The sequence below is a fragment of the Phascolarctos cinereus genome, unplaced genomic scaffold (genome assembly GCF_003287225.1).
Source record: "Phascolarctos cinereus isolate Bilbo 61053 unplaced genomic scaffold, phaCin_HiC Scaffold_5;HRSCAF=322, whole genome shotgun sequence".
NCBI classification, from domain to species: Eukaryota; Metazoa; Chordata; class Mammalia; order Diprotodontia; family Phascolarctidae; genus Phascolarctos; species Phascolarctos cinereus.
Genome location: NW_027555958.1, coordinates 434,374,033 through 434,387,913, shown reverse-complemented (window position 1 = coordinate 434,387,913; position 13,881 = coordinate 434,374,033). Strand labels below are relative to the sequence as shown.

Below are 13,881 nucleotides of genomic sequence, written 5' to 3'. Positions count from 1 at the left end.
CATTTCTGATGTTGTCTGTGTCCTCCATAAGTCTTCCATAGAGGAAGGACCCACCTTCTTACCTGAATCACCTTAGAATGAGAGGTAGACAATGAAAGGAACTGGGTGGCCAGGCCTCCATTGCGCACCTTGAATATGCAACATCAGTAGCTTGGTAGGGAGAATGCATGCTCTCATAGTCAGCTGGCTAGGGCCAGAGGAGATGAAATAGGTAGGCCTGGACAACTCATGGCTCCCTGCTTAGTGCTTTTACTTTTAGATGTGAAATGTGCTTTGCCTAGGCCTTGGTTTTTCCTTTGGGCCACCTTTATAAAAATTTGCTTAAGGGCAGCTTAGGCATTTATTTATATGTGCCCTTGAGGAGAGCAGGGAGAATTCCTCCTTCCATTTTGTTCCCTCTCCTACCACAGACAGAGCCAAAATGATTCAATAGTTTGGTTCTTGAGAGCCAGAGTAGTGCAAAAGAGATTTGTACAGCCTCGAAATGAATCATGGCAGCACCTGGGTCTGTGATGTGTCAGGGCCAAGGAGCGGCAGCCCCTTGTAGGGAAGTGCATTGTGCTATGACCCTTGTGGCCGAGAGCTGGTAAAGAGAATTATAGGCTGCTCTCTATCCACAAGTATGAAGAAAGAGGAAAGGAATTCAGTAGCTGGCCTTCCTTGCACGTGAGGAATGTACACATTTCACGGCTCAGTCGAGATGATGTGCGCTACAGGGGCCGCTACAGGGGCCGAGGGTTTCACTTGATCTTGGGTGAGGCCCTCGCTCAAACTTCAGCATACAATGTCTGATAGCCCCCATGGTGCTTAAGGATAAATGTGAGGACTTCTAATCCCTCCCAAGCCTCTTCTTGGTGGGGAAGGTGGCGGCACCTGGGAATCCATTATTGATTACTGGGTGCCAAGGCAGGGTGGCCGAGAGGAAGGGAAGGGATAAGGGAAGACATATGGCCCCTAGTGAGAGAGAAAAGAAAGTTGGAACCAAGAAGTGGGTGGGGTTGGCATGGGGAGGGAGCTCCTTGTATTACGTATTGTAGTATCTGAGGCTTAGTGCTCAAGTTTGTTAACAATAATGACACGGTAAATACTTTCTCCTCTGTTCTGTGACGTGATTCATCTGTGTGTTGTCATTCCTATTTATGGATGAGGAAACAGTTGTTTCTGAGATAGGCCTTGAGCTCGGGTCTCCTGACTCCCAAGTCTGACTTTCTTTCCATTCCACCGTGTTGCCCCTCGTGGTGGTGGTGGTGGGGGCAGTTTGGGAATAGAACTGCATTATATGGGGGGGGTTCTGGTGAGCTCAATACCTGTGTGCATCATGAGGAAGAAGGGAGTAGAAGAGGCCCCCAGTAGCCTTTGGAAAGCTGAGTTAGGCTGTGATCATAATCACAGCTCTAAGCACTTGCTCCGCGGTCTAACCAGAGTCATGTGGAATAAGTAAGCTTCTGAGATGTGTTTTTAAAGTCTTGATCTGTACTAGCTACTCCAACTCTCTTTGAGTTAGCAACGTGGAAAAGTCTACTGGCCCTCAAACAGCAGGCAGAGGCATTGAGCAAGAAGCATTTACTCTGTGCCGATCACTGTGTCCAAACCCTGAGGCTGCAAAGGCAAAAGTGAAACATTCTGGCCTTACGCTCTGTCATAGGGCAGAAATAACATTTAAGGAGCTGTTTTCCGATTCTAAGGCCTTGGTCATTTTATTCTATCACTTGTGTCTGACATTCTGTCAGAGGAGAGCACGGGGACACTTAGCAGAGGCATAGAAACAACATACACAAAGTAAGTATGTGGAAGAGGTAGGCACGATGTGGGGGGAGCTGCTCTGAAAGTTAAAGATTGTAGGCTCAAAGTCCACTTTAATGCTGATTGTCTGCCTGACGTTGGGTAAGTCACTCAGTCAGGACGTCTACAAAATGAGGGGATTGAACCAGGGAACTTCTACGGTCCCTTCCAACTCTGAAACGATGATTCCTTGAGCCAGGGTGATTTTTGGGGGGTGGGGAAGGGAACTACTAGATGCTGTGAGAATCAGAGGATGCCCTAGGGTAGAGCTTTGAGGGAATGTCGGGATGATAAGAGGTGGTGAGAAGGAGGGAGTGCTTTCCCGATAGGAGGGACAGCCTATGCAAAGAGATGGGTCATGGAATATTTGTGTGAGGAACTATAAGGAATAAGACATATGTGTCATCCATTTGGAAAGGTGGGCTGGAGTCAGATTGTGAAAGGCTTTGAATGCCAAGCAGAGCGAGTTATACTGATCCAGGAGGCAATAGGAAGCAATGGAAGCATCTTGGGCAGGGCAGTAACATAGTCTAACCTGTGCTTAAGGTATATCACTTTGCCAGCTTGATGGAATATGAATATGTATTGGGAGAAGGAAGAGCCTGGAGGCAGGAGGACCGGGAGACCATAGAGGGCAGTTAATTGTGAGAGGCGCTGAGCACCTCAGTGAGGGCAGTGGCCATGGGAGAGATGATGGGAGTTGGATGGAAAATGACATAGAGGTGGAATAGGTAACACTTAACCCTGCCTGGTGAGGGAGACTAAAGGACCAAGAAAGGCTCTGAAAGTTAACTGCTTGAGTAGAACAGAGAGAGACAGAGACAGAGAGAGAGAGACGGGGGGAGGGAGGAAGGGGAAGGGAGAGAGAGAGACGGGGGGAGGTTGGTGTGTGATTCTGAAGTGATGGAAACTCTGGAAGTTTAGAATTCTTCAGCAGGACCGTTTTGTGCATAATTGCTAATGGTCCCTATCCACCATTATATATACACAAGGGCTCTGCAGGAATCTGCTCATTGTTGGACCTAATTTAAGATGCGTTAGATCATAACAGACCAGAGCTTAGATCATCCTCATAATGGAGCCTGTTGACAAAACCAATGGATGTCAACTAGAAGAGTTGTGTTGGAAGGAACCGATACATCCACATTCTGCCAGCATAGGGACGGGGCTAGAGGGAAGCTGAAGAATCCAGTAGATGAGGATGAAGACAAAATAGTACAAGGATTGCTAGGAAGATGAAAACCTAGAGTGAGCTGTGATTTCTGGAAAATACCAAGGACGAGGACAGAGGCTTCTAAACAAGCCTAGGACGCGAGCAGGAGCAGCACAAGAGAGGGATGAGAGCACTGCTGGGGAGTCGTGGGCTGGGAGGAGAGGAGAGAAGGAGCAGGTTTTTGCTTCCATTTTCTAAACCAAGGACAATGATTTTCAGACTAAGACAGCTGGGTTCATAGAACTGTCCTTGATGCTTTCCTCCCCCCCCCCCCACCATGGAGCCTTTTCTGATCCCATTCATTGGGAATTATCAGTTTCTTTGAACAAACATTTCTCATGTACCTGCCACATGGAGAGCCCCAGTTTCCAGGTAGTAGGGGTACAGAGTTTAAAATGTTAGTGTCTCCACCCTTGGGAGCCGGCAGTGTGGTCTGGTGGAGGGGAGGCAAGATATGACACATAAACACAGGTAACGTAGAGTAATGGTAATAGAGTGTGATACAGGGTGAAAGAAGACTGCATGGAGGAGGTGCTACCTGAGCCCCTGGGCACTGCCATTAGTCCTCATTAAGGAAAGGCTTCCTCAAGGACGTGGAGGTCAGGTGACACCTCCTCCAGGCAGGCCTTCCTTATCATACAGCTAAAAATCATTTCTCTCTCAGGTTTCCTAAAGGTGCTTGGCCTGGGACTCTTCTTTGTCCCTAACCCCCACCCAAGGTGGTCTGTTGGGACAGATCAGACTGGTTCTACTTGGCTTTGGAGGGTGGACTGACCTTGGCCCAAAAGATAGAAGACAGAGAAACCAGAAAGTGAAACTTTGTCACAATTCTGAGCTGTCCCGAAGTAGGGTGGGCCGACTTGGCGGGCAGACAGTTTTCTCTTTCATTGGAAGTCTTCGGTGGAGGCTGAATGGTCAGGCATGTGATGGGATCATGTGGAAGGAACAAGCGTTTATTAAGCACCTAGCATGTGCCAGGCATTATGGGCTTTGCAAATATGATCTCATTGGATCCTTACAGCAGCCTTGGGGAAGAGGCACTGTTATTATCTCCTTTTTACAAATGAGGAAACTGAGGCAGACAAAGGTGAAACGACTTGCCCACATAGCTAGTGTCTGAGGCTAGATTTGAACTGAGGTCTTTCGGACTCCAAGCCCAGCACCCCCATTCGCTCACCACTCCCTGGCCTCAGAAGGAAATTCACACTTCAGGCTGCTTGCCTCCACTGCCCCCCAACATCTTTGCCAACTCTGGTATTCTGTTATTTCCAGCCAGTAGTCTGGGTTGACTCACAGAGGTGGTTTATAGATTCTTTTGCATAGTTTCCAATATACAGCAGCAGGCTTGCTTGTAGAGGACTTTTGAAGTTATTTACAGTCTATTGAGTTAAAAAATTTTTCCTAGGTAACCATAAATATAAAACAGCACCGACTTCCTTTCGTCCTTGAGCGTGTTTGCTGAATGAACATAATGAACAAAACTGTCCTTATTCCACTTCGTTCAGATTCTAGTTCTGCCACTTGGTAACAGCGTGGCCTTGAAGGGCACCTTGGTTTTGGCCTCCGTTCCTTCCTCGGTAAAGGGAGAGAGTTGGACTCACGGACCATCGCAGGTCCGTTCTGGCTCTGAGCACACATCCCTGTTTCTATTTCTGATAGGGAATAGGCTAGAGGCAGTGTCATAGTGGAAGGAGCTCTGATCTTGGAGTCATGAGATTTTAGGTCAGATTTTGCCTCCAGTGCTTGTTCCTGTGTGTCCATAAACAGGTCACAGTGAGTCTCTTGGGCTTCATTTAACCCCACTCTGTAACATGGCTGATAATACCTGTAGTGCCTGCCATACGGGGCAGGATGATGTCTGCAGAGTGCTTTGTAATCCTTAAAACACTGTATGGATGTTGGCTGTTATCAGTGTCATTGGGCACAATCTGCTGCGACCAACGCGGAGAGCCAGGCGTGTGGTGAAAGTCCGTAGGAGTCTCTCTGGGCCGCTGCCTTCCATAGCCCAGGTTTGTGAATGCCGGCTCGGGCTGATAAAGGCAGCCATGTTTGTTGGGTTGTTGCCAGGATGCCTTCTGTAGTTGCCAGGTACCAGGTATCACGAACCGGGGCCCTAAAGCAATTCTAGATGTGTTCAGTGAGTAGTGCTGTGCAGGTACGGGCCCAGAAAAGATTTCTGCCTTGGTCTTCACCACATGTGAATCGTGGGCCCACTTTTTCCACTTAGGAGACCCTTAAGGAGATGCATTGTGAATCTGTGATTCTGTATTGCAAAGATACAATCGGCGTTTAGTTTTTCTTTGTTGATTTCCTGTTGCTTTTTATTTCGTTTCTAGTTGTCTACCAGGTATGTATGGAATATCGCCCAATTATGACTTTCTTTTAAAATAAGCAGTAAGCATTTTATGTAATGATGATGTATTTTAATAAATATGCAACATTATTATATAAAAATTATACCTTCCATTTTAACAAGTTTTTGCTTTAATGGGCAAAATATAGCAGAGAGGTGAGCAATCATTCATTAAATTCAGCGTAGGTAGCCAAGCTAGGTAATGTGAACCAGCCGCTTTGCTTTTTTATAATTAATGTTGATTCCTCATCTGGGTCCCTACAACCTTTTGCTACTTGGTTCTGTTAAATCCCCCTTTTGTTGCAGACAAACTCTTATCCTCAACTATTTTGTCACCTCTTCTTCCATCTCCTGACCTCTTCCAGCCTCTGCTTGAAGACATCTAGGGATGAGGGATTGCTACTACTTCCCAGTGTTGTACTGTTGTACATTTGTATAGTTCCGAGTGTTAGGAAGGTTTTCCTTTTTCTTCCAGCCCAAATGTACCTCTTTGTAATTTGTGCCTATGACTCTGAGTTTTACCTTCTATTGCCACAATAGGCCCTCACATACCTTTTTGTGGAAGGAAAAAAAAAACCCTTAAAATAATCTTATTGTCCTTTGTGTCTTGTTTCATCTTTCTCCCCAGGTCTTAGTATGGTGCCTTCCTTACATAGAATTGGAGCTTTGTATATGCTTGAATTGAATTGGGTTGCCAGCCTATTTTTTCCCTTCTAGTTGTCTTTGCAAATATGATGTCATTTTTTGGAGGGAGAGCAGCAGCAGCTAGGGAGGAATTAAGAAAGTCTTTATGTAGAAGTGAGTTTTAAGTGAGTTTTGTGGGAAACAAAGCATTCTAAGAGGTGGAGGTGGTAGAGCATAAAGAGCTGAGAAACACACAGAGGTTGGTAATCTGGGTGCCTGGAAGGATGGTGGAGCCCTTGATAGAAAGAAGAGGGATAGCCTGGGAGTGGGTTGGGGGGAAGATCGTGCATTATACCTCAGACATGTTGAGTTTGAAGTGTGGTAGAGATGTGCTACTGGAGCTCAGGAGAAAGTCTGGGGCTGGATGTATAGACTGGAGAGTCACTTGCGTAGAAACATAAAGAATGGGAATAAAAGAAGGCCCAGATGTTTAGGGAGGATAATCTGGATGCTGAATCAGCAAAGGAAGCTAAGAAGAGAGTCCAGCAGTGTGAAAACTGATGGACAGGAGATGATCCATGAGGCAGGAGGGTGGTGAGGGTCAGCTTGAGTCAGAGCTTGAAGATGTGGCCATTAGCAAGATCACTGATAACTTTGGATAGGGCCGTTTCAGTTGAGAGAGGTTCAAATCCAGATTGCAGAAGGTTGAGGAAGGAGTGAGAGGAGAGAAAATGAAGGAAACCCTTGTAGACAGCTTTCTCTAGGAGGTTGATTGTGAAAAGGAGAAGAGCTAGAGGATTGTAGCTTGAGGAGGGTGGCAGGAACTAGGTAAGGGTTTTTCAGGAGGAAGGAGTCCTGGGGGGTGTGTGTGTGTGTGTGTGTGTGTGTGTGTGTGTGTGTGTGTGTGTGTGTGTGTGAGAGAGAGAGAGAGAGAGAGAGAGAGAGAGAGAGGATTAGGAGGAAATGGAATAAAATCGATGTGTATCAGGGTTGGTTCTCAGTGAAAAGGGTCACCTCTGTCAGAGGCCTAGAGTAAAGGAGGAGAAATGGGGTGGTTGTGTCAGGGATTCTGAAATGTAGAGAAAAGGGTTTCATCTCCTTTCTCGCTACTCTAGTTATCTGTTTCTATCTCTACCTTTCCACTGGACTGATTTTGGAAATTAAATGGCCTTTTTCTCGGTCTTCATTTTCTTGGCTCTCTCTTTTACAGTTAATACAGTGGACCACCTACCTCCTCTTTGTTGAAATTCTTTCCCTGCTCCCCACTTCTTTAACTGTACTCTTTGGGCTTGTCTGTAGAAATTCATGCCTTGGTACACAGTAAACCTTGCCTTAGTTTACAAATTTCTGGTCCAGTTTCCTGGTTATTTCCGTCCTTACACAGTCTTCTCTTAGAGAGCTCATCTGTTCTTGTGGCTTCATCTAATTGTTCTGTGCTCAGAAAATATCATCATTTTCCCTAACTCTGACCTCGTACTTGATCTCAAAGTCTATATTTGCAATCACTTACACAGCATCTCTAACTACCAATCTGATTGCCAGTTGTCATTTTAAACTGAACTCTTCATCATCTTCCACAAACTCACCCCCAATTTGTTTTCTTCTGTTAATTATAATATCATTTATAGAGAACTTGAGGGATTGCAGAGTGCTTTAGAAACATTCTTTTATTCTCGAATAGTTATTATTATTATCATCCTAATTTTATAGATGAGAAAACCAGAGGTAAAGTTACTTGGCCAGGTTCAATCAATTAGTAAATGTTTATTAAGTGATTGTTATTCACCAGGCACTCTGCCAAGGGCTGGGGATGTGAAAGGAGTCAAAAGACAGCCCCTGCCCTCAAGGAGCTTGCAGTCTAATATTGGAGAAAACATGCAAACGAGCTATATATAGGATAAATAGAAAATAATTAAGGGAGGGAAGGCAATGGAATTAAGAGGGGCTGGGAAAGGCTTCTTGTAGAAAAAAAAAAAGGTGGGATATTAGTTGAGATTTAAAGGAAGCCCAAGAGGTGAGTAGTCACAATGGGGGAGGAAGAGGATTTCAGGCATAGGGGACAATCAGAGAAAATGCCTGGAGCCCAGAGATGGAGTGTGTTTTTTATGGAACAGCCAGGACACCAGGGTCACTAGATCAAAGAGTACATGCTGGGGAATGAAGTGTGAAGATGGGGGGCGGAGCCAAGATGTCAGAGTGAAAGCAGTGACTTGCTTGAACTCTCCTCCAAACCCCTCCAAATACTCATAAAAAATGGCTCTAAACAAATTCTGAAGCAGCAGAACCCACAAAAAGACAGAGTGAAACAAATTTCCAGCCCAAGACAACCTGGATGATTGATCAGAAAGGTGTATCGCACCGGGCTGGGAGTGCAGCGCAGAGCAGCGTGGGCGCCCAGGCCGCAGTGAACCTGGAGCAGGCCTCAGAGGACTGAATTGCGGGCAGCTGTGGAGGTTTCCAGACTCCTCAATCCACCAATGCCAAAGACTTAGAAAGTCAGTGGGAAAACTGTTTCTGTTGGTGCCTGAGAAAGGAAGGCGGGGTTTCAGCTCCATTCCCCAAGAAAGTGGCCTTGTAGGGGGGCAGCTGCTTCCCGAGCTTCCGGCCCACGGACTGAGGGGGAATCCAGTGGCTGATCAGAGAGGGATTGCAGGGATCTCTTTGCCAGTGCTGAGGCAGGAATCTCTTGCTTTGCCCGTTTGGATCTGGGCCACAGTTCTGGGCAGCGGTGCTGGGGTGAGGAGGACTGGCTTGGTGGAGCTTGTAGTGGTTGTGGAGAGGAGCCCCTCTCACAGTTACAGGACAGAAAGGAGTACTTGTAGTCGCAGGCCAGGAAAGGAGTAAACACCTTGCCCCTTATCATACCACCTTGGAAGAACTGAAAATTTACAGGTCCCTACAAGTATCTCTGAAAACAGCTGTACAAACCCCGAAGCTTGGGACAGTACATTCTCCACATTGGAAGCAGATTCGTACCTTAACAAAGAGTTTAAAACTCAAGTAATTGGCCGGGATCATGAGCAAGCAGCGCAAAAAGAGTCAGACTATATTATCTTACTTTGGTGAAAAAGAAGACCAAAATATACAACCAGAAGAAGACAACAAAGTCAAAGCCCCTACATCCAAAGCCTCCAAGAAAAATATGAATTGGTCCCAGGCCATGGAAGAGCTCAAAAACGATTTTGAGAAGCAAGTTAGAGAAGTAGAGGAAAAACTGAGAGTGATGCTAAAGGAGACCCAAAAAAATACTGAAGAAAATAACACCTTAAAAAATAGCCTAACCCAAATGGCAAAAGAGGTCCAAAAAGCCAATGAGGAGAAAAATGCCCTAAAAAGCAAAATTGGCCAGATGGAAAAGGAAGTCCAAAAGCTTACTGAAGAAAATACTTCCTTAAAAATTAGAATAGAGCAATTGGAAGATAGTGACTTTATGAGAAATCGACACAGTAGAACAAATCCAAAAGAATGAAAAATTAGAAAACAATGTGAAATATCTCATTGGAAAAAAACTGACCTGGAAATAGATCCACAGGAGAGAGAATTTAAAATTATTGGACTATTGAAGCCATGATCAAAAAGAGCCTAGATATCATCTTTCAAGAAATTATCAAGGAAAACTGCCCTGATATAGTAGAACCAGAGGGCAAAATAGAAATTGAAAGAATCCACAGATCTCCTCCTGAAAGAGATCCCCAAAGGAAAACTCCTAGGAATATTGTAGCCAAATTCCAGAGTTCCCAGGTCAAGGAGAAAATATTACAAGCTGCCAGAAGGAAACAGTTCAAGTACTGTGGAAACACAATCAGGATAACACAAGATTTAGCAGCTTCTACATTAAAGGACTGCAGGGCATGGAATATAATATTCCGGAGGCAAAGGAGATAGGATTACAACCAAGAATCACCTACCCAGCAAAACTGAGACAATCCTTCAGGGGAAAAAATGGTCATTCAGTGAAATAGAGGACTTTCAAGCATTCTTGATGAAAAGACCAGAGCTGAATAGAAAATTTGACTTTCAAATACAGGACTCAAGTGGAACATGAAGAGGTAAACAGGAAAGAGAAATCATAAGAGACTTATTAAGATTGAACTGTTTACATTCCTGCATGGAAAGATGATATTTATAACTCATGAGACCTTTGTCAGTATCAGGGTAGTTGGAGGAAAAAAATTATATGTATGTATATGTAGATAGATAGATAGAGGACAGGGTGAGTGAAGATTAAGGGGTCATATCTGGAGAATAAAATTAAGGGATGAGAGAGGATGATACTCGGAGAAGAAGAAAGGGAGAGGTAGAATGGGGTAAATTATCTCACAAAAAAAAACAAAAAGAAAAGTCTCTTACAGTGGAAGGGGAAACAGGGGAAGGTGAGAGGGAATGAGGGAATCTTATTCTCATAGGATTTGGCTTAAGGAGGGAATAACATACACATTCAATTGGGTATGGAAATCTGTCTTACCCTACAGGAAAATAGGGGGAAAGGGGACAAGACAGCAGGGGGATGATAGAGAGGAGGGCAGATTGGGAAAGGGGTTAATCAGAAGTAAATACTTCGGAGGAGGAACAGGGTCAAAAGAAAGAATAGAATAAATGGGGGGGCAGGATAGGATTAAGGGAAATAGAGTTAGTTTTTCACAGCATGTCTACTATGGACGTGTTTTGCATAACTACACATGTGCAACTTATATTGAGTTGCTTGCCTTTTCAATGAAGGTGGGTGGGGAGGGAGGAAGAGAGAAAATTTGAAACCTAAAGTTTTAAAAACATATGTTTAAAAAAATGTTTTCACATGCTACTGGGAAATAAATATAGGAAATGGGGTACAGAAGTCTATTCTGCCCTACAGAAAAATAGAAGGGGAAGGGGATAAGAGAAGGGAGAGAGATAGAAGAGAGGACAGAGTAGGGGAAGGGATATTCAGAATGCATGACATCTTGGGGTGGGGGGAGGGGGAGATAGGGTGAAAATTTGGAACTCAAAAACTTGTGGAAGGGAATGTTGAAAATTAAAAATAAATAAATTTATATTTAAAAAAAAATAAAGTGTGAAGATCCTGGAAAGATAGGAAGGGGGCTAGGGCTAGGTTATGAAGGATTTTGAATGGCAGACAGATCATTTTGTATTTGCTCCTGGAGGTAAGAGGAAGCCACTGGAGTTTATTGACTGGAGGGTGAGGAGGTAACATGGTCAGACCTGCACAGCTCATCCACACAGGTTCATGTAGCTAGTACATGTCTGAGGGTGGATTTGAACTCAGGTCTTCCTGACTCCAAGTCCAATGCAATTGCCCATGGTGCCACAGCTACCCATGATAGAATTGGTGGTGCCATTACTTTGTTTTCAGTAACACAACAGTCATTTAGGACTTTCCTCCCTGACCTCCGTCACTAGTAATTTGGTTATTGGCAAAATGTGGACTTTTCTTTCATAGGATCTCTTGGTTTATCTCTTCCTCTCCATCCTTACCCCCCACCTCCGCATTATTAGTACAGGACCTAATCATTCTGATTGCTCTCTCTCTCTCCATCTAGTCTCTCTCATCTTCAATCCACTTTGTATATTTTTGTGATGTCAATCTCCTCATAAACATCTCTCATGCTTCTTCTCTGGATCTTAAAATAGGTCATGATTTCCTCTTTGGTGAGGTCATAGGCTTATAGATTGAGATTACAGGTCATCCAGTTCAACCGCATTCATTTTATGAATGAGGAATCTGGGCACTGTCTTGCCCAGAGACAACACAGCTGGTAAGGGTCTAGGGCTGGTTTTGAACCTGGCTCATGGGGACTCTATGTCCAGTGCTCTGCCCATTATTCTGTGCTGCCTCCGTGTTCAAGCCATTCTAGTTTGGCTTGAGTTTGCCTGGCCAGTCTGTTTTCTGTTTTCCCACACAAATGGACTCATTGAAGCAAGTCTTTTTGTTTTCCTGTAATAATGTTCTGCTTCTCTTCACCTCTTTGTCTTTGCTCATGTGATTCTCCTTCATTTCTGACTCCCCTCCATGACCCTAGTCTCATGTCTTCTTCAAGGCCAATTTCAAGCCCCACTTTCATGTAAAAGTTTCTCAAAGTAATTAGCCTAGGTTGGTTTCTTTTGTCTCTGAATCACCATGAATCTGAACTATTGCATGTAGCCTAGTGTCTGACACATAGTAGACCCTCAGTAAATGTTTATGGGCTTGACTGTTTATTGCTCAATTATTTACAGTTTTCAGTTATTCTTTGGTCATTTTATGTATCTGGGTTCTATCCTTTTCTTTCCATTCCTGTTGCCATCACTCCATTTTAGACTTTGCATAATTGTGGTTTTGTCCTAATTACCTACCTCTAAGATTCCTCTTCCTCTTCATTTTGCATGTTTAATTCTTTTGCACTCTCATAACATCTAGCCCGGGTTAATGCATTCCCTGTTAGCACCAGTCTGTAGATAGTGTATTGTATGCCAGAAAATCCGTGCCGCTGTGACAAGAATTATGAGCTTGATCATAACAGAATAAGGAAGTCTTAGATGGAGCTCACTATCTATTTTAAAAGGACAGGCTGATAGAGAGAATGAGTTATGATTCATTCTCAATGAAGCTTTCTAAAGGAGGTTATTTAAAAAATTTTTTTCCTGAAATTATCTGTATTATTATCTTGGATCTCTAGTCATCTTGTCTGTGAAGAAAATGCAGGCTCAGTTTATTATTGTTATCAAGAGCTCACATCATAATATTGTGGAAATTAATGGTGAGAACAGTGCAAAGGTACCTAAAAGAGATGGTCTCTGTTCCTTAATTGTTTAAAATAGCTTATTTCCCGTAGTTGACTGGTAAACATTCATTGCCTTTGAAAGAATTGATGAACAAATCTTTTGCAAAGCTTTTCTTTACAGCTAAGCCAGAAAATTATCATAACAAATAGGTAGCAGTATTACTTTGGTGTCATATTTTTCCCAAAGCTGATAACAAATCTCATAACAGTCTAATTTTTCCTTCGTGTCTTTTATAAATCCTTTATGTTTCTCTTGCACTGAACCAGTTGGTAAACATTTCAAACAGGTTGGGCCTTTTAGTAGATCCTGAATATTTTTAATTAAAAGATTGCTAGTTAAGAATGTATTGTTTTTCATTGAATCACAGTGTTTGATGGTAATTCTCCAGGTACTGTTTCAATGGCTACATAATAGAAGGAGGCTTCTTTTTAGCATATCTGTCTGCTATTATTGCAGGCGAATTTATCCTCCTGAAGACAAATCATTACTTGAAAAATATGAGCATTTATTGGCCACTGCCTTTCAGACATTTCTTTCGGGAAGAGCAGCTTTATTTCAGCGAGAATTGAATAATCCTTTAAAAAGAATGAAGGTAAGACTGTGTCTTCTTTAAATATGACTGACAAATGAAGCCACGTAAACCCTTATAAGGTACTGTTATTCTTGTATATTTGTCATCCAGCAAGACATCTCTCAAACTCTTTTACTTTTAAAAGGAAATGTTTCAGAACTTTTCTTGACAACAGATTGGGGCCACAGCTCATCGTTGCCAAAGGAAAGAATTCACACATTGTAGTTAAGCGCACTGAAATAAATACCATATTCCCATTAGAAAAGGTTGTTGGTCATGTTCTTTTCAGACTCAAACAAACATAGCCACACACATGCAGAAATGAAAACCTTGTTGTGCTCTGATGACACTTCGTCAAGAATGCCTGTTCCCATGGTGCTAGCATCATTTGTAACTTAGAAAGTAGTTTTTTGTTTCTTACTTTCACAGTTCTTCCTATGATCTCAACTTTAATTTTCTTTGGTTAAATGAAGATAAGCAGAAAATGAATTTCTACACTTCTGGTGAAGTCCTTAAAGCCTTCTTGTTTTTGCTTAGAATTTTTAATCTTTTTTTCACCTTCTCACTTGACCACAAGAG

The 13,881-nt window shown here is 43.3% G+C and overlaps 1 protein-coding gene across 1 annotated transcript in view; it reads left to right on the top strand.

The window, feature by feature from the left end:
- The window catches only part of TTLL7 (tubulin tyrosine ligase like 7), a 188,631-nt gene that overhangs the window by 122,403 nt on the left and 52,347 nt on the right, over positions 1 to 13,881 (top strand). Inside the window, 1 exon segment of the mRNA XM_078156547.1 lies at positions 13,188 to 13,323. Coding sequence (XP_078012673.1) covers positions 13,188 to 13,323 — 136 coding nt within the window.